The sequence below is a fragment of the Poecilia reticulata genome, chromosome 13, assembly GCF_904066995.2.
Source record: "Poecilia reticulata chromosome 13, P_reticulata-male-v2, whole genome shotgun sequence".
Lineage (NCBI taxonomy): Eukaryota > Metazoa > Chordata > Actinopteri > Cyprinodontiformes > Poeciliidae > Poecilia > Poecilia reticulata.
The window spans coordinates 30,812,972-30,838,714 of record NC_088842.1 but is presented as its reverse complement, the minus strand read 5'-3'; the positions used below and the strand labels follow the sequence as shown (position 1 = coordinate 30,838,714).

At 39.5% G+C, this 25,743-nt stretch overlaps 1 protein-coding gene across 1 annotated transcript; it reads right to left on the bottom strand.

Moving 5' to 3' along the window:
- Positions 1–1,463: 1,463 nt before the first annotated feature.
- On the bottom strand, positions 1,464–25,086 carry tgfb1a (transforming growth factor, beta 1a). Its single transcript, XM_008426526.3, has 6 exons — positions 23,295–25,086; positions 9,342–9,611; positions 9,026–9,257; positions 3,138–3,288; positions 2,555–2,665; positions 1,464–2,480 (listed from the first exon to the last, which is right to left on the bottom strand). The coding sequence occupies exons 1-6, from the start codon at positions 23,623–23,625 to the stop codon at positions 2,433–2,435; spliced, it is 1,143 nt and encodes a 380-aa protein (XP_008424748.1). The 5' UTR covers positions 23,626–25,086; the 3' UTR covers positions 1,464–2,432.
- Between the last annotated feature and the right edge of the window lie 657 nt (positions 25,087–25,743).

Sequence of the window (25,743 nt, the reverse complement as noted above, 5' to 3'; positions counted from 1 at the left end):
AATTTAAATACAGCTGAAAAACCACATCATCATAAAAACGTATTGAAAAAATGTTTTGTTTTTTGAAATTGCCGTGCTTCCATTAAGTGAATTTATCTCTGTAATTCGAACTTGGCGAGATTTTACGGCTGATGGACGGGCAGCTACTGGCTGACATGTAACACCTTTTAATGGTGCGGCGGTGGAGCCGCCGCTGTGTGTCAGTGGGTTCTGTGTTTTCATGTGTACAGTGTGAGTGTTTAATTTTCCATGCAGTCACTGCCCTTAAGTCTGGGACTTACAAACGGGTCTGGACCTGCTCGCTTCTTTCCCAATCCAGCTCCATGGGCTGACAGTAATCCTCTGAGTACAGAGGGCTGGGGAGGAGAGGCTGGCAGGGTGGGGGTGGAAGAGATGCACGGATGCATGGGGAAAAAAACTGTTGGGATGGCATGAATCCCTTCAGGGAGAGGCAGTGCCAGGAACTGAGCTGCACGTTTTGTTTTTCTCAGTTCGCTTCTGTCCAACAGCATTCGCTCTTCCCAAGTAAATCCAACGTTTCCAAAGCAATGCTGAAGTTTCCTGAAAAGAAGTCAGAATCGGATTTTCCGACATTGGATTCAGTGTCAGCGAACTGGTTTTGTATTTCCAAGAAACATCAAGGGGGCATTTTAAGGACAGTAAGAGCTAATAAAATGGTTCTTAAAGAAACATTTATAGAGTTCACTTTGTTTTTATTAAAGCTTATTGGAAACATTGCAAACTAACTAGATTAAAAGCTGCAGTGCAACACTGAACTGCATTTCTAATAGTTGGCAGCGTTAGTGTTCACATTAGAGTACGGAAGAGAATTACACTGCAAAAAGAAAACGGTTGATTCAACTTAAAAAGTGAGTTAATTTGTTACAAGTAATAAAATTAAATGTATCCAGGCAAATGTAAAGTTTATTGTCATGTTGAATAAACATGAATTAATTAAGTTTGATGAACTTAATTTCATTAGATGTCATAAATTAACAAAACATTTTAAAGTTGGAAATCCTTTTTTTTTATTATAGGGCCACTGAAAAGAGACTTTTTTCTCAATTTGGGATTTTTTTTCTTCTCAGAATTCTGATTCTTTTCTTTAATCATATCTCTGACTTTTTTTCCCTCAGAATTCTGTTTTTTGTTTTCTTTTTTTGTTTTTTCTCATTATTCAGATTTTTTCCCGGAATTCTGACTTTTTTCTAAGAATTTTTTTTTTTTTTTTCAGAATTCTTACTTTTTTTTCAGAATTCTTACTTTTTTTTCCTCCGATTTTTTTTTTTCTTTTTTATTATTCTGATGTTTTTACTTATTATTATGACTTTTTTCCCCTCAAAATTCTTATTTTTCTTCTCAGAATTCTTTATTTTCTCATAATTCTGAGGAACGTGTGATATGTACACGTTTACGTATCACTGGAATATGATGTTTTTACAAAATCCTCATACAGTCAATGCCATAATTTAAAAAGTTTATTTGTTTTTTTATTTAATATTTGCAAACAGTTTTTCATATGTAAAAACACAGAAAAGTGTAAAATATGTTGTTTTTATCGCTAAATCAAATCAAAACAGAGAATAAACTCTTTAAAAACACATTTCATAAGAACATGAAAACTTCCTTTTTAAAACTACAAACAGGCAATAATTCACCTTGACGACTGAAAGAGCAGAACAAGCCTGCATGGCTTCTCTAACCTCTTTATCTAAAGCGAACAGCTTTAAACGCTGCGCCACACGGCGTCATCGCTCTCACACCCGTCACCTTCACGGACCAGGAAGCTATTGGCACAAACTTCCTGACAGCGCAGAGAGGTGGTGGGAACGCTGTACATGTTGAAAAAACAAATATCATGACGTAACAGATGGACAGCTCCTCTGAAATGCCGTCCGACTGGCCCGGCCTTTCAGGCACAGGGAGTTTTCCCAGGATGGACGATCCCTTTGGGTTTTTCTTCTCTTTTCTGGAAAGCACTGGCAGCAGTATTATCTTCCAGGAAATTCCCAAACAACCTCTGCTTTCCACCTGGGCTTTGGCACGTTTTGCCGTTACCTCTGGAAGCTGCTGTGACAAACGGAAATGTCCCATCTGTGAAAACAGAACTTCTTCCATCAGGGTTATTTTTGGTCCTTCTGTGCTTTTTTTTTTTTGTTCAAACTTTGAGTAAGAAGTCATTTTTCATCTCCAGCTGAGGCAGTTCTACAACAAATAAATTATGATAGGGAAAATCTTTTTTTTTTTGTTTATTTCTGAATAGAAATACAGAAAAAATATTGATTATTTGAATAGAAAGTCTCACAAAAAAAAAAAAAAAAAAGCGCTGGAGATCCACTTCAAACAATCACATTGTCCTTTCTGGGGCATCAAAAAAACCTCCTCCATTGTTTGTTTCCAGAAGACGCAGAGCGTTGTGCCACCGCGTATTTTTAGCTGCACTTGCAGGACTTAACAATCATGTTGGACAGCTGCTCCACCTGTAGGCAGAAGTGAACCGTAAAGCACCTCGTAACTTTCCGTAAACATCTAAAAACACCCGCGGTATTGATACCTTGTGTTGCCTTCCCACGTAGTAGAGGATGGGCAGCGGCTCCAGCGTCTGGGGAACGCAGCACGGCTGGGCGGACGCGCCGGGGTTGTGATGTTTATACAGGGCCAAAATCTGCAGCACAAACAGAAACACAATCCCAGGAATCCCACAAAAAAAGTTTAACCTGCTGAACACAAAAACATGAACAGATGAGCAGCTCAGAGCTCCTGTTAATCCAAACTGTTAAATAATAATAAAAACATCTTTTTGGATATTTTTTTTAAGTTAATCTGCTCAATAATAAATACCGTGTTTCCGCAAAAGTAAGACAGTGTCTTAGTTTCTTTTTATCCCCAAAAGCCCCACTATGTCTTACTTTCGGGGTGTCTTATATTGGAAAAAAATTGTCGAATTTTTTGTTTTAACCATAAAATTAACATTTATTAACAACCTGAACAGTATTGTATTCACCACAAAACAGTTTTATAAAAGGAAGTGCAGGGGACGGCGCGGTGACGTATGGAGAGGGGGACGGCGCGTAACGTAAAGCCTGCTTGTAAGCCTAAAAATGATTGTTCCTGTGATTTTCATAGTCAGTTCCTACCTGGGAATATTTGTTTTCGGCGTTCCAGATGTACGTGCACGACCCCATGCAGTAGTTGGCCAGGTATCCTGTGGGCTTGTGAATCCATTTCCAGCCCAGATCTTTCCTGAAGTCGATGTACAAACTCCTGACGCAGCAGTTCTCCGTTTGCCTGCATCCACAGACAGGAGGAAAACGTTTACATGGTTTTAAAAATTACACATTCAAATAAAATAAAAAACTTTACTGCAATAATACTTTAATCTTCAACAGATGACATTGAAATTAGTCGAGCTGGGTTGTAAGTTGAGTGGGTTTCAGTTTCTGCTTTTTCGCATAAATTATTTCGTAGTGAAACAGAAACGGAGAGTTTATAAAATAATAAACTCTCCTGCTCTGGTATCTACAGTTGATTTATTGCCCAGCAGTAAATATGAACCAGATAACAAAGTATATGCGGTGGTGCAGTTAAACTGTTCTTTTCCTACTAGCAGATTTAATTCAGTTTAAATTAAAAATACTCCACTAAAGAGAATGAAATGTTGTAACTTGTTGGGGATGCTGATGTTTGTGAGCCTCCTGTAGCAGTCTGTGTTACAGCAAATTTTAAGAAGCCCCTGACTGACACTATGCTTCATTACGCTGTGGTGGCGCTCATTGGACCATTCAAGGGTTAACTGTAGAAAACCAAGGAAATGGGAAACCGAGCAGCGGATGCTGATTTGCCTGCAGCTTTGATGCTTGTTTGCATATTTCTATATTTACACCAACATGAGCCTCAGAGTAAATATTGAAAATATGACTGTCTACAAGAACAGACTGTAAAGAGAATAAAGTCGGAATATTACGAGAATAAAGTCGGAATATTACGAGAATAAAGTCGGAATATTACCAGAATATTACGACAATAAAGTCGGAATATTACCAGAATAAAGTCGGAATATTACGAGAATAAAGTCGGAATATTATGAGAATAAAGTCAGAATATCACGAGAATAAAGTCGGAATATTATGACAATAAAGTCAGTATACTTTAAGAATAAAGTCGGAATATTACCAGAATATTATGACAATAAAGTCGGAATATCTCGAGAATAAAGTCGGAATATCACGAGAATAAAGTCGGAATATTATCGGAATATTCTGACAATAAAGTCAAAATATCACAAGAATAAAGTTGGAATATTACCAGAATATTCTGACAATAAAGTCAAAATATCACAAGAATAAAGTTGGAATATTACCAGAATATTCTGACAATAAAGTCAAAATATCACAAGAATAAAGTCGGAATATTATCGGAATATTCTGACAATAAAGTCAAAATATCACAAGAATAAAGTCAGAATATTATCGGAATATTATGAGAATAAAGTTAGAATATCACGAGAATAAAGTCGGAATATCACGAGAATAAAGTCGGAATATCATGAGAATAAAGTCGGAATATTACGAGAATAAAGTCGGAATATTACCAGAATATTCTGACAATAAAGTCAGAATATCACGAGAATAAAGTCGGAATATTACGAGAATAAAGTCGGAATATTACCAGAATATTCTGACAATAGTCAAAATATCACAAGAATAAAGTCGGAATATTACAGGAAAATTCTGACAATAAAGTCGGAATATTACGAGAATAAAGTCGGAATATCACGAGAATAAAGTCGGAATATTACGAGAATAAAGTCGGAATATTACGGAAATAAAGTCAAAATAAAATGGAATGAAGTTGTAGTCTCGTAACATGACTTTACTCCCGTAATCCAACTTTTATTTTTTATGGCCCTAATACTCCATCATATAAATATGTCTTAATTAGCTGTGATTATGCTGTAGAACGAGTTCAATGCCAACTCTCATTACTGTGAGAACCAGAACGAATCCCTTAAAAACCTGCCAATATTTCAAACAGCAACTTATCGTCTCTGATCTAAAGCAACTGAAGAACAGACGAGGAGCAGAGCAGCGTTGCCGCCCCCCCATCAGCCTGGGCCGGCGTGTGAAGTCGTTTCTTAAGGGTTTGGGACTCCGGCGAACCGCAGCGAGAGCCGCAGATGGAGGAAACCTGGAGCGGCGGTGAGCCTGAAGGGGCTGCCGGCTGCAGGACTCCACCGCCGGCTCTTTTATGGCTCCATAAAGTGGCACCAAGCAACAGCGGCCTGGTGCCACTTTATGGAGCAGTAAAAGGTCTGCTGCGTTCATTCAGGAACGAAAACGATACAGAGGGCAGAGAAAAAACCAAACTAGTTCGACTGCTGAGGAGGTAAAACTGGAAAGGTGTGAAATGTTTACATGTAAATATGAGTTATGGATGTAGAAAATACAACTAGAATAGAACCAGAATAACATTAATGCGTTAAATGACGCTGTAGATGTAAGAAGTTTGTACTTCTACCTTTGAACGTTTAAATATATTTCACTGCTGTTCTTTTTTAAAATCTGTTTTAAATGTATCTCAAGTGTATAAAACTGTTTATTCTTTCACTACTCTACATTTTGTAAAGTCAAACTCAAAGTTACTTGATGCAGAATGAGGAAAACGGTTAGATAGTAACTAGTTACATGTACTTGAGTAACTTTTGTGAAAAAAATGTACCTTTAGGAGTATTTTTACTTTTATTTTGAAGTATTTCTGCTCTCACTTCAGTAAAATCTCTGGATTTTCTACTCACTGAATGAAAAATAAACACGTTTTAACCAGAAATCCACCACACAGACACACACCTGCAGTTTCTGTTAAAGTTTCTGAAGTTTTTTATTCACAGAAACAGATTTGGAAACATTTTCTGTTGCCTGATTTTGTTATTTTTTGCTGTTGATATGAATTATTGTCAATTTGGTCCTTAAAATACCAAAACGTAACTTTATATTTTGATCTGTCTGATGATGTAATTTTTAACATTAAATGATTGACGATTTGATCAGTGACTCGGTACTTGTGTCGACTTTTTTACCAAATACTTTTTTACTCTTGAGTAATTTCTTGGATAATTTTTGGCAACACTGCTCACCTTTGGTAATAATTAGCAAAGCGTTTTGGAAAATGAGTCGTAATGTTGCGTTTGTGACCTTAAACTCCAATAGGGCTATAGTGATACAATAATCTCACGATACGATACACAATATTCTGCTCACGATACGATATATATTCCGATATTCAGCAAACGATACAATTCAATACACTTTTGCGATTTTGTGAAAGACTTTAGAGGGACAGAGTGATTTTGGTGACATTTTGTGACTGTTACAGAGTTGGATTTAATTAATTTAACTGAAAACCGATTAAAAGCACCAACTACACAATTCCTGGCTCTGGTTGGACACAGACTTAAAGTCGATAGCTGGACAGAATGAATCAAAGAAGTGGTGAGAAAACGTTTCTTTTAATTGAAACAGTACAAACTGTAGCTTACATGCATCTGTAAAGTAAATAAAGTCAGCAAGTACCTGCTCTGAATACTTTTTAACACTTAACATGTGAAGGAATCACTATAAGCCTGATGACCTGATCACTCTCATGGCAAAGCAAGCAGTGAGTGAGCAAGATGACAGCTGGATGTTACGACACTTGCGGTTCTTCTAGGAAAGAAAATATCGACATATATCGCAAAATTGATATTATTACACAGCCCTAAACTCGCACTGGGTCGACATCCGACTCCCAGGAAGCCACCCTGGTTGAGTTAAAGCTGTTTTGCAGCAGCCTCGGCTGAAACGTCTCCGCAGGGCGATGAGCTGCTCGCCGCCGGTCGTCACAAACATTTAATAGCCGATGTTTTGCGTCTGCGGACGGCACAAGCTGTTACAAGGTTTAGAGGGCAATAACTTTTTCTCACGCAGCTTTAACATGCCCGAATAAAAACAATCATCACTTAAAAACCTCTATTTGGATTTACCCAGCGTGTTGTTTCGCTTGACGTAATTGGTTTAATGAGCTGGAGAACATAAGTGAGACAAAAAGCAGTTTATTATTTTACACAATAAAGTAAAGTGGATGATCTCAACAGAACCACTTTCCTTTTCCTGGATAGCAAATAATCTATCAGTTATTCTTCAATTTATTGAGTAATTAAATAAAAAAAATGTATCAAATATTGGCCTTAACAGCAGAGTTAGTATCGGACATCGAAATCGGCTGAAATATTAATAATCAGAAAATAACTGATAAAGGAAAAACGTAATCTAACCCACATGAACATTTGGTTGTGTGTTTATCCTGAATATATCCTCTTTTCTGTTAGTTTTATTTGTTTTATTTATTGTCTGTTATCTCTTGTAGATCAGTATGCATAACTCTGTTAATAAATTTAAAATGTTATCTATTTATATAAATATAATAAAGACTAACATGGCCGATGATCCCAATGTTGTGCATCCATTGCAGTTATTTCTATTATTAGAGATTTTAAAGTAAATTTTCTTCTATCTGAAGTTTATTTAATTTTTATTTCTAATCACAGAGAAATCAAAATATGCACTGTAAAAACACGAAATCTAGAGCACATGAAATAAGACAAGACTAACTAATAAGGAACTTTTTAGCGCGTTATTGGAGCTAAGTTTATTCCTTAATTTGTAAAAATACTAGTTTTACTTACTTACAAAATGTTATAAATTAAATAATCTGCCAACAGAACAATAATTTTTCACAATATGGAGGAATTATTGACTTAATCTCCAATGTCTTGTTGAAAAGTTAAGTGCAAGTCAGTTTTGTCTTATTTGTACCGAGATATTTGCAACAGAAACTGGACCAAAGTTGCTTGTTAAGGTTTTGTGTTTTTGCAGTGCAGTGGTCACCTCGCGTATTAAAGCTGGAGCAACCCGGTAAAATCCAGCTCGCCACGCCGAGGCTCTGTGGAAAGCTGTGGGGAAGTTGGAAGTGACGCTTGTTTCAGTTTCCTCAGAACTTCTCTGACGGGTTTGTGTCACGACACCAGTGGAGACACTGGGGAGAAGAGCGTCATGTTCCACGTCCTGAGTGGAGGCATCAACGTAAACAGCAGTGGGCTGAACACACGACCTTGTGGAGCCCCAGTGCTCTTAAATGTTTAGTTGTAGGGGGGGGGGAAATTTGTGTTTTTTCTCTAGCTTCGTTTCCATCATCCATAAAATTGCCCAAATTGGAATTACGTTAGTAAATTTGCTTCAGGGAAAAACAACAGTGTCAGCTAAAAAAATTTTTTTGCGCTAGCATGGTTTTTCGGTTGTATCATTGCAAAACTGCAGTGGAGACACTTGGTTGCATCACAAGAGTGACGCCAGGTTATCAATGACGTGTTTGAGGGAGTCTTGTCACTTTAAATCCTACTATGCTGCTGCTTCCCACACCTCCCAGCCCAACATATGTTAAGAAAATTAATCATAATTTCACGTATAGCAAGACATTTATCTTACTCAAAAGGTACCTCTACGTCAGTTTTGTTTTATTTTAAAATATTTCCATTAGAAAGTAGAGCAAAAAAATTTGCTTTTTTTTTTTTTTGCAGTGAACCCGTACATCTTTGAAAAGCAGAAGTGGAGCCTCCTGCACAACCAACAAGGATGCAGGGAGCGATTTCTGGATGGTAAGTCAACATCAAAACACTTGCCTTTTCCAGCAGACATTGTACAGCAGTAAAACCAGCTGACCAAGCGTGCTGGAGCTCTGCTTGTGTTGCTAGGTAACGGGTGGAACCCTGCTGGGGTTGCTAGGTAACAGGGTGGGCTTCGACTGCGTTTTTAAAACGGGTCACTTTCCAGACACCATAAAACATTAACTTAATGCCAAAACCCGGCTGAGTGCTTTTAGTAGAAACCCAAATGGAAACATTAAAAATGTGAGTTTGGGATAATAGATCCCGGTTAAAGTTGATTCAAGTGTTTTCCATGAGCGGTTCTGTGAAGTCTGCGGCGTCGCTTACGCTGTGCAGGTCTCCTGCCCGCTGGTGGAGCGTTTCTTGCGCGACGTGAGGTGGCTGCTCATGTTCTTCGGGATGGACATGGTCAGGATGTACGGCGGCTGCTCCGTCATCGACTCCATGGTGGCTTTGTCTCCTCGCTTATTCCCCGTTCCCGACACGAAGAAGCTGAACGTGGCGGCTGTCTGCTGCTCGCATTCACAAAACACGCGGAGTTCGAACTTCTGCTCATCCTCTGGAAAACAAATATGACGGAAAAGCGTTCAGCCTAACCCGGGGCTCGACCCGGAGCACGGGTTGGGAAGGACGGTCGCCTCACCTTGGCCCTGGAGCCACTGCTGCAGAGGTTCGGTGATGTCGAAGGAGAGCCACTTTTCTTTGAGCGTGTTGGTGACGAAGCGGGAGGCGTGGTAGCGGAACGAGGCTCCGGTGCTGTAGTACAGCTCCACGCGCTGCTCTTTGTCTATGGACGGTTTCTTGATGAGCATCCGCAGCTCTGCAGTGGTGAGCAGCTGGGAATCGCCCACACCGTTACGGATCTCTGCAATGTTGAAGAACATCGTTTTGGTCCTCTCCGTGCTGTTCCTGCCTGTGAGAGAGAAAACACACGCAGGTCAGTAATTGTTTGGCTTGGGCCAATTAGAAGAAGCTTCTCAAAGGCAGATTTTTACTTCTGGATTGAAAATAATGATTGAAATACTCATGACTGCCGGCTTCATTTTGGATTCCAGGAGGAAAAACGTCACTTAACTGGATTGTTTGCTGTTTTTTAAGATGGTATATTAGGTTTGTTAGATAGGAGGGGAAAAGGCAAAAGAAACGCAGACATTTTCTTAAAAAAAAAAAGGAAATTTCAGAGTTTGAAAAGTCAAATATGTGCATGAAAAAAACTCTGACATTTTAGGATTAATCTCTGAAATTTTCTAGAAAAACTGGTAGATTCTCAGTTTCAATAGTTAAAAAGTTTCAACTTTTCAAACTCAGAAATTTCCTTTTTCCTAGAAATTTTTTTTTTAGATGAAACAAAAACGTTTTGAGTTCTTTCAAGCAAATTAACTTCAAATTCAGAAATTACTCGTACTTTTTTCTAGACTAATCAAACTCACATTTCTGTTTTCGTTCTCAAAAACATTTCAGATCAAATAAAAATAAAAAAATCAGAGATTTTTCTAGCAAATTTTTTACTTTTCAAACTCAGAACTTGTCTTTGTTCCTAGCAAATCTTTTAGATTAATCTCAAAATTTCCCAGTTTTTCTAGTAAATGTTAAACTTTTCAAACACATAAATAAAAACGTTATTTTTCTGGGTAATTTTTGGGATTAATCTCAGTTTTTTTTTGGTTTTGGTGGAAATTTGCTCTGTTTTTTCTCCAGCTGCTCCAACGCACCGTCGTAGTTTTGCTTTAAGCTCCTTTCAAAACGAGAATAAAAGAACGTGCTCTTTAAGTGTTACACCAAACTACTTCATGCTTATCTTGGCTCGGGTCAGCCGGTTCCGGACGGGTCGACTCTCAGAGCCGTCTGTAAAATATTCCATGGAAACTGAAGCCGTCAAGCACCAGATGGATTCCCCAGAGCTGCCGTCTCTCTCCAGGCACGACCGTTTCAACTAAACTAGTTATTCTGTCAGTTTGTCCTCATATATATTATTATTATAATTACATATAAAGTCAAAGCGGTTGCAGCTTTGCTTGGAAACTGATGGCGAATTTAAGAGTTATTTAGATTAGCCAGCTATTGGCATCTCTGGCAAAAATAAACTAAAATTCCTAAAATAAACTCATTTATAAGTGAGGAGAGAGGAATAATAAATAAACATTAAAATACAAATTGGGCTGCAGACATTGATTATGCTAACAATCGATTATTCTGATGACAAATCGATTAATCGTATTAAAAATTAGCATATTCTACAGATTTTTCTTTTAAGCACTCAAGTTTTTCTTATATATCATTAGATTTCCATTAGAATGGAAATAAGCTGTTTTATTTCTGCTCTGACTGTTGTTCTGTATGACCTTCTTGAGTCTCTATACTGCAGTTATTAGTCAATTAATTAGTTGACGATTATTTCAATAATCGATTAATCACAACAAATTTGATTAATCGTTTAATAAACGATCTGTTGCTCCAATTAGCTAAGATTCTATTAAATTAATGTAATCTCTTTTTAAATTCATAACTTTATTAATTAATTAGTTTCTGTGTCCAAGGAGGATTTATTGATGTAAAAAATATATATATTTTTGATCAAATTCAACACGGGGAAGATAGAAAAACATATTTTTTGTAAGAAATGTTTTCACTCATGGCAGAAAAAAAGAACTAGTCACCTAAACTTTCCCGTCTCTGCGGCACAATCGCAAACATTTTTTAGGAGTTTTTAAAAAAATCCCAACCTAAAATCTTATTTAATACAAAAAAAAAATCACACTTATTTATTTTTTTATCACAATTACTAGATCCCCTAATATTCCTATAAAACGTAGCCGGAACATTTTTCACTTTACGCAAAGTGAAAATAAAACAGAGCCTCATTTCTACTGGCCACTCTGCAAAATGGGAAAGACAAGAGACCATTTAACTAAACAGTAAATTAAAGTTTATAAGTGTGTGAACTGCAAAGTGAGGATCCAAAATATTGCAGTCAATTAGGGATGTATGTATTATCTGTGCAATGTTCTGTAAAACAGTTTCACTATTACCACAAATGGAAGTACAACAACTCAGACATTGTACTTTTATCAAGATTTTCACTCCAAGAAAACGATAAAAATGAACCAAACCTAAGTGACTTACTTTCCTGTAAAAACATTTTTTCTCTTCATCCTGCAGGTTGAGCTTCACTGATCTGATTAATTCATTAGACAGCGAGTTCATCCGGTTTAAAGTCAAATATTGGCTAACAAGGCAGCGTGCTCTTTGGCAAACACCGATTTTCATTCAGGTGTTGGAGCATCTAGTTTCTGCTAACGTATTTATTTTCAGGTTTAAAGCATTTTCGCCTCCTGCATTCGGTGCTTTTCACACTTCTTGCGTCAGTTTGGAGGAATTTGTTCCAACATTTGCATCCTGCTAGTCTGCATGTCTTAGAATCGTTGTTTTTGTTACTGAAACGCTTCTCTGGTAATCCAGCCATCAATCGCCATCTGCAGATTTCACAGTGATCTTAGCTAAAGCCAAACATTTATCTGTTCCAGCTGCTACAGCTGAGAGTTTTGTTTTCTCAAAGCGCAGCAGCAACTGTAATCCCTGCGTCTTCCTCCAACACGACAAGCGGGAGCATCAGGGGGAATGTTTGATCAGAAGCTACTGATGGATCCAGCAGCACTGATCTGCAGGTTTCATGCAGTTTGCACAGGAGATAACGAGACGGAGGAACCGATAGGAACCGATAGGAACCGATAGGAGCCGATGGGAGCCGATGAGAGCCGATGGGAGCCGATAGGAACCGATGGGAACCGATGGGAACCGATGGGAGCCGATGAGAGCCGGTAGGAACCGATAGGAACCGATAGGAGCCGATGGGAACCGATGGGAACCGATGGGAGCCGATGGGAACCGATGGGAGCCGATGGGAGCCGATGGGAACCGATGGGAGCCGATGGGAACCGATAGGAACCGATGGGAACCGATGGGAGCCGATGGGAACCGATGGGAACCGATGGGAACCGATAGGAGCCGATGGGAACCGATGGGAACCGATGGGAGCCGATGGGAGCCGATGGGAACCGATGGGAGCCGATAGGAGCCGATGGGAGCCGATGGGAGCCGATGGGAACCGATGGGAGCCGATGGGAACCGATGGGAGCCGATAGGAACCGATGGGAGCCGATGGGAACCGATGGGAGCCGATGGGAACCGATAGGAACCGATGGGAGCCGATGGGAACCGATGGGAGCCGATGGGAACCGATGGGAGCCGATGGGAACCGATGGGAACCGATGGGAGCCGATGGGAACCAATAGGAACCGATGGGAGCCGATGGGAACCGATGGGAGCCGATAGGAGCCGATGGGAACCGATAGGAACCAACAGGAACCGATAGGAGCCGATAGGAACCGATAGGAACCAACAGGAACCGATAGGAGCCGAAAGGAACCGATGGGAGCCGATGGGAGTCGATGGAAGCCAATAGGAACCGATGGCAACCGATGGGAACCGATGGGAAACGATAGGAGCTGAAGGACGGGGAGATTATCACAAGTTAAGAAAACATAAAGATGACGCAGTTAACGCTGCAAAACACAAAATCTCATCAGGTTTTTGTCTGTTTCTGGTGCTCAGTATATCTGAAATAAGACAAAATAAACTTTCTAGTTACTTTTCATCAAAATACAGGAGCTTGTTTTAAAGCTGCAGTGTCCAACTCTTATAAAAAAATATTTTCATATATTTGTTAAAACTGTCACCATGTCGGTAATGTACGAGACGGATAATCTGAAAAAAACCGAGCTCCTCTGCCTTATCCCAGTAAAAACAACCAATCAGAGGCAGGAGGAGGGTCTTATTGCTGCCAATCACCTTCCGTGTGGCGCTGCTTACCCCATCATGCTCTCTGCTACTGCTACAGCTAGCGGTAGCAGCAAATAAATAGTTTTCCTGTATCAGTAAGTTGTTTCTCCACCATTAGTACGTTGAACAGCACATACATGAGGATGATTGACAGCGCAACAAGGCACTTCAAAATGCTTTACATCATAAAAACACAAAGAATACAAAGTCATAGACACACAGTCAATAATTATTAGTGAAATAATTTGGAGGAACTGGAAATTTTTCATCAATATTAAGGAATTATTAACTTAAAACGAGCTGCTGTTTCTTACTGAAAAGTCACTTCTAGGTTAGTTTTGTCTTATTTCAAGATATTTGCAGTAGAAACAGAAAACACTTGGCAAGACTTGGTGTTTTTGCAGTGAAAGCATGCAGGAACAGGGTGAACGCATGTAGGGTGTGAGAGGGAGTGTGAAGAAACTGGAGATGTACATATATCAATGCGATGTCTGGCGCTGGACCAAATCCTCTGCTCTGCCTGAGCCTGCCAAGGCCGGGAGCTCTCCGGCACGAACCCAGCCCAGCTCCGCATACTTACTGTGCGCGCTCGACCCGAGCGGCACCACGATTCCCGCCGTCGACGCTGCGAATGCTTCGCCTCAGACGCTGTTAAAGGGGGCCAAAGTGAAACTGAAAAGGCGCCGGTGTGGAGCGCAACGGGAAATGAGATTTTGACATTCTGCAGGTCAGTCCCACCCAGAATGCAGGCGAAATGATCAGAAAACGCACTGCAAAAACACAAAGCCTGACCAAGTAGCTTTGGCTTATAGTGCAAATGTCTTATTGCATTTGAAATGAGACAAAACTAACTTACAAGTTACTTTTCAGCAAAACATGGGAGCTTTTTTTTTTTTAAATCAGTAATTCCTTAATATTGATGAAAAAGTTCCAGATTATTTCACTTGTAACAAGACATTTTTCCCTCCTATGAGTGAAATAATCTGCCAGTAATTTTTCATGAATATTAAGTCATTATTGACTTAAACAACCTCTTTATCTCGCAGCAAAGCTATTTGTAAGCAAGAAACAGGAGCTTGTTTTAAGTCAATAATTCCTTAATGTTCATGAAAAATTACGAGCTTAAATTAGATTAGGTAAGCTTTTGTGTTTTTGATCTAGTTTCTACTGCCATTATCTGATTACCGTTAAAATAACACAAAACAAACTTACAAGTTACTTTTCAGCAAGAAACATGAGCTTATTTTATGTAAATAATCCCTTAATATTGATGAAAAAGTTCTAGTTCCACTGGTGGAATATTCCACTCCGCCGTTACCTAGCAACCCCAGCCAAACCCAGCCCGTTACCTAGCAACCCCAGCCAATCCCAGCCCGTTACCTAGCAACCCAGTTCTAATCCCTCTGGCAGATTATTTCACTTAAAACATGGAAAAATGTCTTGTTTTAAATGAAATAATCTGCCATTGGAACATGAACTTTCTCATCTATATCAAGGAATTATTTACATAAAACAAACGTCAATTTCCTTCTGAAGAGCCACTTATGGGTTAGTTTTCATTTTATTTCAAGTGCACTAAGATATTTGCACTAGAAACTAGACCAGAAATAGTTTTGTGTGTTCTTGCAGTGCATGAGGCTTTAAATCAAAGTATGGCGACAGCAAGCTGAAGTGAACTGGGTTAAAAGTTAACAGAACTGCTTCAGAAACAGGAAACTAAGTCACTTCCCTTAAGAACAATATTGGCTGCTGCAGCGAGTTTACAGCTAAACTTTATCCTCGCTTCTACTTTCACACGCCTTCGTGGACGGGTGTCCAAAGTGCGGCTCAGGGGCCATTTGCGGCCCTCTGCAGGATTTTTGCGGCCCCTTGTCTTCATGACGTTTCTGCATTCTTCTTAGCTTTGGAATAACTAGAACCACAAACTTTGACCTACTTTTAATCCAATGCAAAGCATTCATTGGACTTTGTTCTCCTGCAGAGTCAAACTGCTGCATCCTAAGTGCACAAAGCAGCGTTACCGTAGATCCTTCCTCCTAGAAACCATCACTGCTTCCAACAAACTCAGTGCTGACATCCCTGCTGGCATCTGCACCGTTTTTAATCATTTTTATTAAAATTTCTGCTGTTACACATTCATTTTTCCACACTGACAAATAGAGCAGATAAGACAAAACTAGCTTAGAAGTAGGGCTGTAGTGATACAATAATCTCACGATACGATACACGATATTCTGCTCATGATACGATATATATTGCGACATTCAGCAAACGATACAATTCAATACACTTTTGCGATTTTCTGAAAGATTTTAGAGGGACATAGTGATTTTGGTGACATTTTGAGACTGTGATAGAGGTTGACTGAATTAATTTAACTGAAAACTGATTAAAAGCACCAACTACACAATACCTGGCTCAGACTTAAAGTCGACAGCTGGACAAAATGAACCAATGAAGTGGTGAGAAAACATGTTTCTTTTAATTGAAACAGTAGAAACTGTAGCTTACATACATTTGTAAAGTAAATAAAGTGAACCAAGGACCTGCTCTGAATAGTTTGATACCTTTTTAACACTTAACATCTGAAGGAATCACTCTGATGACCGAATCACTCTCCAGGTGAAGCGAGCAGCGAGTAAACAAGGTGACAGCTGGATGTTACGATACTTGCCGATGAATATCGATTTTTTTCTAGGAAAGAAAATATCGACATATATCGCAAAATCGATATTATTACACAGCCAACTTATAAGTAGATAAGTAACTTTTCAACAAAATAAGTTTTATATTGAAAGAAACAGATTTTTTTTATGTGTTTCCATAGTAATAATGTGGTTATATGAATTATTTTCATTTTGGTCTTTAAAATACCAACATCTCTGTAATATTTTGGTGCATGTGATGATTTTAAAATACTAAATCATTATTCAATATGCATATCTACATGAATATAATATTTTTATTTCAGATTTTTATAATAATCTTCTAAGTATAATTATTGTTAATTTTGTTTTTTATATAAATATTTCTGAAACCTTTGTCTCTCTGGTGTGAACATATATGTTTTGATGCTGTTGTTGCAGCTTGTTGGACAGTAACTAGTCAGATTTACTCTGTTACATTTACTTGAGTTGCTTCTTGGGGAAAAAAAATAACTTTTAACTTTTACTTAATTTTTCTATGTATTAGGACCATAACAATAAAAAATAAGTCATAAAATTACAAGAATAAAGTTGGACTATTGTGAGAATAAATTTGCAATATTGTGACGTTATTATTGTAATGCTACGACTCTCTTCTCATTTTATTATGACATTATTTTCATAATTTTGTTTTTATTTTTTAAGTTTTATATTGAAATAAACTTATTTGGATTTTATTTTCTTTTGCCTGAATTTGTAATTGTATTATTTCTCTTTAAAATGCCAACATTTGAGCATAACTTTGTATTTTAGTGAGTCTGATTATGTAATTCTTAAAAAAAAATTTTTTATCAGTATTTGAGTTTTTACCAAATACTTTTTTTCACTCTGAGTCATTTCTTGGACGGCTCCCTTTTGCTTTTGCTCGGGTAAGAATAGGTTAAAATTAGGGCTGTTGTAAACGATTATTTTAGTAATCGAGTAATCTATAGATTTTTCTTACGATTAATCGCGTAATCGGATAAAAACAACTATGAAATAAAATATTGGTAAATCTTCCATAACACCAGTTTTTTTTCCACCTTTGAGCTTCCCTACCAGTTACTTTTTTGTAGACCGGTGGAGCAATACGGGATATTTACGGCTCCTCCGCTCAGAAACTCATCTACCAGCCATGTTCCGCCTCCCGTTTGTTCAGACCGGGATGATATAAGTTTATTGTGCGGTTCGTCCGTAAAGCTGCTCTTACCCTGTAAGCATCAACCCTCAGCCGCCGCCGTGTTCAGTCTCTCCGCTCACCTGTATAAATCCTCCTCAGCTTCTTCCCGCCGTTCAACCAGCAGCTCCGGAGCAGAAAGGCTGCCGGACTCCCGGCATCGCGCCGGTCATTTTAAGGATGTTTATTGGTCCCACAAAAACGATGAAAACCCGGAATTATCACCAATCAGTAAAATCCCCGCGGGCCGAACTTGAAGATTGGACGTTATGCCGCTAACACGTAGCTTCCGTCAACAACTCAGAGGCGGAAGTCAGAGCTCCGCGCAACGCAAATAATGTTCCGGCTGAAACACCAATATTTTATTTCATAATTGTTTTTATCCGATTACGCGATTAATCGTAAATTAATCGTAATTTATGTGATAAAACATAAATTAACGAAGCTTCGAGGCAGGTCAATTTTCCTCGAGGAATTTTAATAATCGAGGTACTCGAATCACTCGAGGAATCGTTTCAGCCCTAGTTAAAATAGAGCTGCTCTTTCAAATTAAAACTCAAAAGAACTGCACTGATCCCGAAGGGAAATGATGTTAATCAGCTGCTCCCTGTCGTAAACCACTCTGTTGCTATGGTTACGCATCACAGCAAAACAGCAGGACTCAGCCCAACTACCACAGTATCCAAAACAAGAAGGACCAGTTGTCCATAAAACGGATATTTTCCTCCAGGAAAGAAAGTTTTCAAAGAGGATAAATCTCAGTGAAAGTCCGGAGCTGCAGCTGCAGCGTTCCGACACCAGGAACGGTGAATCCCTCCGGTTACCTGATGTCCATTTTGTTCGGTTCTTTTGCTTCGTGCTGGACTGTAATAATGAACCCTGTTCAGAAAAGGCGTGCGGGGGAGGGATTTGTGTGTTGAACTAGGGCCTATCCGCAGGTAAGCCAGGGACAGCTGTTGTGACAGGTTAGGAGACAGCTCTGTAATTACCAGTGGCAGGAATCAGATTCCAGCAGCTGGCCAAACGTCTGCCGCCTTTATGCTTCCTTCACCGATGCACTGATGACGCGCCGCCATTTCTCCTGCTTTATGTAACAAGAAGACACTCGTTCGGGGTCAGCGAACTACTTTTGTGGACAAACTGTCCTTTTGTGTTTGCTGCTCTTGGAGAAAGAGCAGAATGATGGGAGAGGTGAATCTGTGTGGTCTCCTGGCGGACGGATGTGGCTGGAGGAATTTAGCCTGATCCATGATGAAATTACCACAATAAAGATTTAAAACGAGTGCGTTTTGAAATGCTCTGCACCCAAATACGCTTTGCCTCCAGCGGTTTCAATCTTTGGAAAGAGTGAGTCATTCGGCAGATTTGATAATGAATAAAATACGTTTCTGTATTTAATGAATTCCTGGCAACCAAACATTCAAAATGTGGCAACATTTGATTACCACAAAGAAGTATTTGTTTTTTTACACACCTTTACCATAAGTTGTCATAATTAACAGAAACAATGGCTGGAAAAGACGAGACCTGTTGACAGATCTGGTGTTGACGTGTTGGTATGATGGGGGGGCTCTGGGGGGCCCAAATGAAAATACGTTTAGGGTCCCAAAAATGCTTGGTCCAGCCCTGGACTTTTATTCTTCAGTCTCTATTTTTTGTTAATTTTGATGATTTTCTGCTTACAGAAATAAAAACATGACATTTGTTATTAGAATATTACATCAGATCAATAAAAAAACATTTTATAACGTGGAAATTTGGGTTTAATGAAAATTCTGCTGAATATTGGCTTAAATGTGACGAACATCAGAAAACATGTTCTGATTTATTTAATACATTTATTTTTAGTTGTGTGTCCATAAAACTGCATCTAAAATAAATGAATGCCTTCTATTAGTTTCTGCTCTGCTTTTCATACCAATAAGTGTCCAGGAACCATTATTAATTTTATTAAATTAAATTATTTAAATTAATAAATAGAATATTGAATTTAATAATTATACTAATATATTATAAATAAACTATGATTAATTAAGTGTTTAATTTCCCTTTGGGATTATTTATGTATTTATTTAATTTGAAGTGAATCAAAATGCATTTAATCATCAATTACTTCCATTTTCTGTGGGATACAAACAGCATGACGAAGATCTATTTCCTTCAACATGGGAAAGACAAGAGAACATTCTGTGAAAGCATGGTAGATATGTTTTAGTCTTCATAAGAAAAGAGCCTCTATAATTACATCATTTAAAAGAAGACAAACTGTGACCTACTTTTAAAAGTTGTTGTTTTCTTTCTTGAGTTTACCAGAGGTGCCAATGAAACCAAAGGTCCGTGAACTTAAACCACAATGTGGCAATTCAGTCAGCAAAGCAGAAGTAGAACCATTTCCTCTACTGTTTTTTTTTTTATCTTAAACAACCTCTACTTTTTGGAATAAGCATGAAAAGTATTGACAGATCTGGAGATTCGACTGGGGTGCGAGGCGGATGTTCCCTCTCTGGCATTCAGAGGAAACGCAACGCTCGCACCGGACCTGAGTCACTCAGCATCCGAGTGGCCACCAGCCGTCCGTCCTTCCTTCCTGCCAGGCTGCCGCATCACAAACATGCTGCAAACGCTCCGATAGAACGCTCCGGAAGCAGAGAGACGGGGGCACCAGAGGCCGAGGGACGGACAGAAAAAGGTCCGTCGCTGCTAAAGAGATATGGGAATTCAAGGGAAATCACTGGGGGGAGATATGATGGAGTGCGAGCGACACGATAAGCAAACAAGACGTCAATTTCTCAAGTTACAGTGTCGGAAATTCCCAATCCCTGGGGGACAACGCGGCTGTGTGAAAAACGGAAAGCAAAAGAGAAAACGGCAGAAAGAGGGGTCGCACTCCGAACAGTCTCACCAAGTATAGTCGTCTTTTTCTGCTGAAAATACCTTATTATACTTAAATTAAAACAAAACTAACTTATAAATTATAACTTTTAGAAAGACATAAGAGCTTGTTTTAAGTAGATAATTCCTTAATATTGAAGAAAAATGACTAGTTCCACTGGCAGATTATTCCCTTATAACGAGGGATGAACCGATCCACGTTTTCACTACCGATATCTTTGGCTTAATATCGGCCAATATCGATCCGATACAGAAAAACAGAGCTCAAAGCACTTCTTTTTTTAAACACAGACATAAATATACTGATTTACAACTTTATTTCATACCGCTGCACCAGTACAGCACGCTTAAATACACCAACAGCTTCACAAGCTACCGGTCAAACATGTAAAAATGAGTTTAATCTGCAATTAGGAGCATAACAGCTAAAGCAAAATAATTAACAAAGAAACTCAAATTTGGTCAAACATGTTAAAAAGTAAACGGAAACAAATCTTCTTTCAAATGGTTCAGAAAGTGCAATTAAGACCTGTAAATATAATGTAAAATGAATAATTGAGCATGGCTTCACTCAGAGAACAAAACGTAGAATTAGACTGAATAGATCCACTCTGATGGATCGGACTCATTTTCAGCTGATCTAGGATTTTCCTTAGTATCAGAACCAATACAGATATTAATATTGGACTGATGCACCACTAACAGGACATTTTCCCTTTTCATAACTGAAATAATCTGACAGTGGAACTGAAATTACTCATCAATATTAAGGAATCATTGACTTAAAACAAACTGTTATTTATTGCTGAAAAGCTACTGTAAGTTAGTTTTGTTTTATTTCAAGTGTACTCAGATATTTGCACCAAAAACTAGACCAAAAATACTTGGTACAAAAACGAATGAGTTTTTTTTTTTTTTTGCAGTGTTTTGTTTACAATCTTGGTCTTTGGTTGTCATTTGAGCAGAACAAAATTGTGCCCTTCGTTTTGAGAGTGTCTTTGTTCTCCCTTTTTGGTCCTGAGCATGGTCCATCCACTTCAAGCCTTTCTTTTGATGTGGCGGATAAAGGCGAAGGGGGGGGGGGGATGTGTATGCCTGCCTGATAAAGTGAGGCGTACAGGCATGCAGAGAACAATGGGGCATTGAAACCAAACCAAAAAATTATGTTTATCATAATAGCTTGGGAGCCATTGCACAATTACAGCCCAGGACCATTTGGCTGTGCAAACAGCAGATGCAGCCACGCCAAGTAAAGTGTGTTAATGAAGTCGTAAAAAACAAAACACAGAAAGAGAGAGGTGGATATCATGAAGGCAGCGGAGCGCATCAAATCATGTGCAGCCAACTTGTTACTTGTGTGATCTCTGATCTCATAAAGCTGCCAGAAAAGATGTTGAGCGCAGATCAGAAGATGTGCGCATGGTGAAGGAATTTATAGGTCGTTTTGGTCATTTGGTGCCTCTCTGATGAGGTAAATCTGGAGTTTTTCCACCTCCGTGTCAAAATGTTCCTGTTTCTTTTAGCCACTTCACATGATCTGAACCAGCGTTTCATTTAACAACAAATTACAATGTATGTTTTCCATGTTCTGCTACAAAGACTGGAAGTTTTAAGAAACCATATTCAAGGATATGGTTTGATTATGGATCCCATTTTTACCTACAAGTTTTATATTTTTAGATGTCAGGTTGGTAAAGTCAGAACTCCCTGACCTCAAAATCCAAAATGGATTCCCAGAATATTAAACTCAGAAAAGCAGTTTATTAGCCTTCATTTAAATTCCCTTTGAAACTGGATACTTGCATTTCATTAAAACTGTCACTCTACAAACAACCTCAGTGAATAAGTTTCTACAATATTTGAAAGTACAAAACACAAAGAAGTATGCTACTATTAGCTTACACTGCCTATTAGTGGTCAATTTTTCTTTGATGCAAAACTTCAAATTGTTTTAAAAAAGTCCTCCAATTTGTGTTTTTTACATCATATCTAAAATATTTAAAAGAAAATGTAGCTTTAGAAGCAGGAATATCTGGATGCAATGCTACGTGACATGCTATTGCTACCAATCCAGGAGCATTGTTCGTTTTCCTTGCTGCTGATTGGCCGTTTGACCAAGATGATTGGAAATAAAGAAAACCGAAGATGTTAGCTTCTGCTGTAGTGCCAAGACGATTTCAAATGTATGTATTAATGCGTACAAACGCTAACGTTTGCCTGTGTCACGTGTAATACGGCGGTTCGACTCTATGAAGCGTATGGGAAATTGCCTGCGCTGCAAACAACCATCCTCCACTGCGACGAATGAAGTGCCAAGCTGAAAAAATGGCTGTTAATGTCAATTCAATATCTGGAAATGTGACCAAAACGGACTGAACGGCTTCATTCACGTCGTCCGCGGAAGTTGGTAAAGATAAAGGTGGATTATAATTCTAAAACAACTCAGAAAATTAACGTCATTTCCTGATTGGTTGAAATTCAACCAGACAAATCGAGTTGAATGGGAGAAATCCCAGATGAAGGGAGATGAGAGTTAAGCGGAATTTTATATAGGAAGGCTAAGCTAGGCTAGGAATATGGTGAGGTTGGGTTAGGTATCATTCCCATATCCTCATCCACTATCAGACACTTTATTTCCTCTGTGAGTTTTGGACGTTTATCACAAAGCAAATTTCAATGAACGACTCATCAATTTGGCAGCTCTCTTGCTCCAGATTCTCTGAACTCCCCTGAAAGTTGAGTGAGTTGTTTGGCAGTTTGAAGGTCATGGATCTCTATTTTTCAAGCAAAGAGATTTTGGCTCTCCAAACTGCTCTGTGTTCGACATGTTGTGCAACATGCTGCGAGTGTCGGTGAATGCAGGACCATAAATCACAGCCATATAATTATCTGACATTCTTACAGCCATCCTTAGGCCGTCAACAATTGCCCTCATTCTTGAAAATGGGTAAGAGTGCTCTAGGATTCATGATTTATGTCTTCTTGCCTTTTAACTTGTACTTACCCGTCATGTTGAACTTGTTCATCACTTTGGCGAAGTACTCTTCCTCCTCCTGCTCCTGGGAGATGGGGATCTGGGACTCGAGCTGTTGCTCCTTCAGCATGTCCTTGGTGCTGTTGTAGAGGGACAGCAGGGTGGTGGGGATATCCTCCTTGTCTCCAGCTTCTTCTGGCTCAGGAGCTTTAGGCAAACGCAGTTTGCTGAGGATCTGGCTCCTAATAGCCTCGATGCGCTTTTGCCTCACTATCTCCAAGTCCACAGTCTTACATGTGGACATACTGGACACGTTGTCCAGCATGTGCAGAGCCATCAGCAGCAGGAATCCCAGCTTCATTGTAACAACTTTACAACTCAGCACCTTCTGCACTTTGAGCGTTAGCAAATTCTGCCTCACCTTTTTCTTTTGCTGCCTGCCTCCAGTCAGGGATGCTTTGGGAATAGTGAATCACTCCAGAGGAGAGGTGTGACTGACGCAAGGTGTTTACACACAACAGAACAATTACAGCAGTGTGGAGAGTCCAAAAAGTGCCCCAGCTGTCCCTATACTGCTGAGAAAACCACCTAACACTCGTCTTGTTTGCATAGGGGCAGGTAGAGAGAATCGGAGTGGGCAGGCAGACGGCGAGAGTTAAGCCAGTCTGAGTCAGCTAGAGGTAACCCAATGACGAGCCGCACTGTGTAGCCAGTCCAGAGCAGAGCTGTCAAAATCTAAATTAAGCTCATCCAAGCATAGAAAGCCTCCCAAACACTCGCATGACTTCTCCAACACCCATCCGTCAGAAACAGTCTGACAGCTCTCAGTCGTCTTTGCTTCTGTATTCGCAGGCCAGATCGTGATTTTCGGTCCTCCACCTGCAATATTTAGCGTAATCCTGTCTTACTCAGAGCAAGTTTATACCTCTCCACGTGTCAGCTCTGTGCCGTATTGCTCAGTAAGCACTCTCTTATTACATGTCCCCGGAGGCAAGTGGAGCAAATGTGAGTAGAGCTGAAGCCCAATGAGTGAAAATGATTACGAGTGCTGGCAGACACTGACTTACTCACTTTCTGTGCCTAGAGGCTGTTAACCTGCCACAGCCTATTGTCCATTCTGTACCATCCAAAAGTCAACAAATTACTTTTCTGGGTGGATTAAATATCAAATAAGTATTCTCAAAAGACTTTTAAAAGAGAAATGTACACCCTAAAGTAGTAGTAGGGTTGTTCCTGCAGAAAAACATGTGACAAGCATGGATTGCTCTCAGCTCTGACTACCTCTTTTTACAAATAATAGCATGTGATCTGAGCGCAGCTGCATTAAACCAGCTTTCAACGCGTCCAGCTCAATGTCACGCCAGCTGCCTCTCTATCTGCTCTCATGATAACACAGAGGAATCATCTGCAAGTGCACGCTGCGTCAGAGATAAAAGAAGTGCAAACAGGCCTACGATCCGAAGCGCAAGAGCGTCAGTCTCAAGGTAACCCTGTCCCGGAGGAAAAGTTTTCAGGAATCAGACACACCTTCTCTTTACGAGACAGAATCATCCGGACATAGCAGCAGAAAACCCCGGCAGTAGCAGGAGGAACTGGAGCGCAGCTTTTCCTCCGTCCATCCACCGGTGTCACCTCGTTTATGCCCTCTACTGTTTCTTCACACCTTCTCCTGTGACACAGCTCCCTACTGACACCTTTCCTTTGTCTCTGCTCTCTGTTTCCCCCCCGCTGCCTGTCAGAGCTTGCTGTTCAAAAAAGTGATTTGTGGGAGCTCCGAGCTCAGATAACTTGTACACTCTCTCGCTCTCTCTCTCTCTCTCTCTCTCCCCTCTTATTTTTTTTCTCTTGTTCCTGTTAGTCGTCTAATAGAGCGAGAAGCTCTCCGCCCAGGAAATGAAGCTAACGGCAACATCTGCCTGAGTTCTGCTGCCTTGCGCTTGTGTTTTTATCAAGATCCCGCTTTGCTCTGCCTTAGTAGACCGATATGAACAAGTCAGGCACGGTACAAGGGCCGCAACCAACTCAAAGCCAGACGAAAGAAGAGAGCCAGCTCAAGGGAATCAGGTTTAGGAACTAGAAATGTGAATTTGATGAGGTGAAGAGCCAGCAGGGCAGGGTTGTGTGGTGCCCTCTCGCAGGTCTAAGTGCTCTTTAGAGGTTGGATTGTGTATTTTCTAAAAGAAGGCAAGACTAAAACAAACCAGTGACGGTTTCAGCTGCTGCAGCTCTGTCTGTCAGTGGAAACAAACTGAAAGTGCACTGTCTAGTTTTGAGGTTTTTGCTCTAAATGCGCTTCCAATTAGTGTGTATTGCTTTTTTAAAGAAAGAGCTATTCATTGTATGATGACATTTAACAAGAGGACACTCAAACAGAAAAAAAATCCCCTAAAAGTTCCCCAGATAACAATGTTCATTCAGTAAAGTAAACCACGGTTAATGTTTGCGCCGCTTCACGTCCGATTACCTTCACTGATAATAG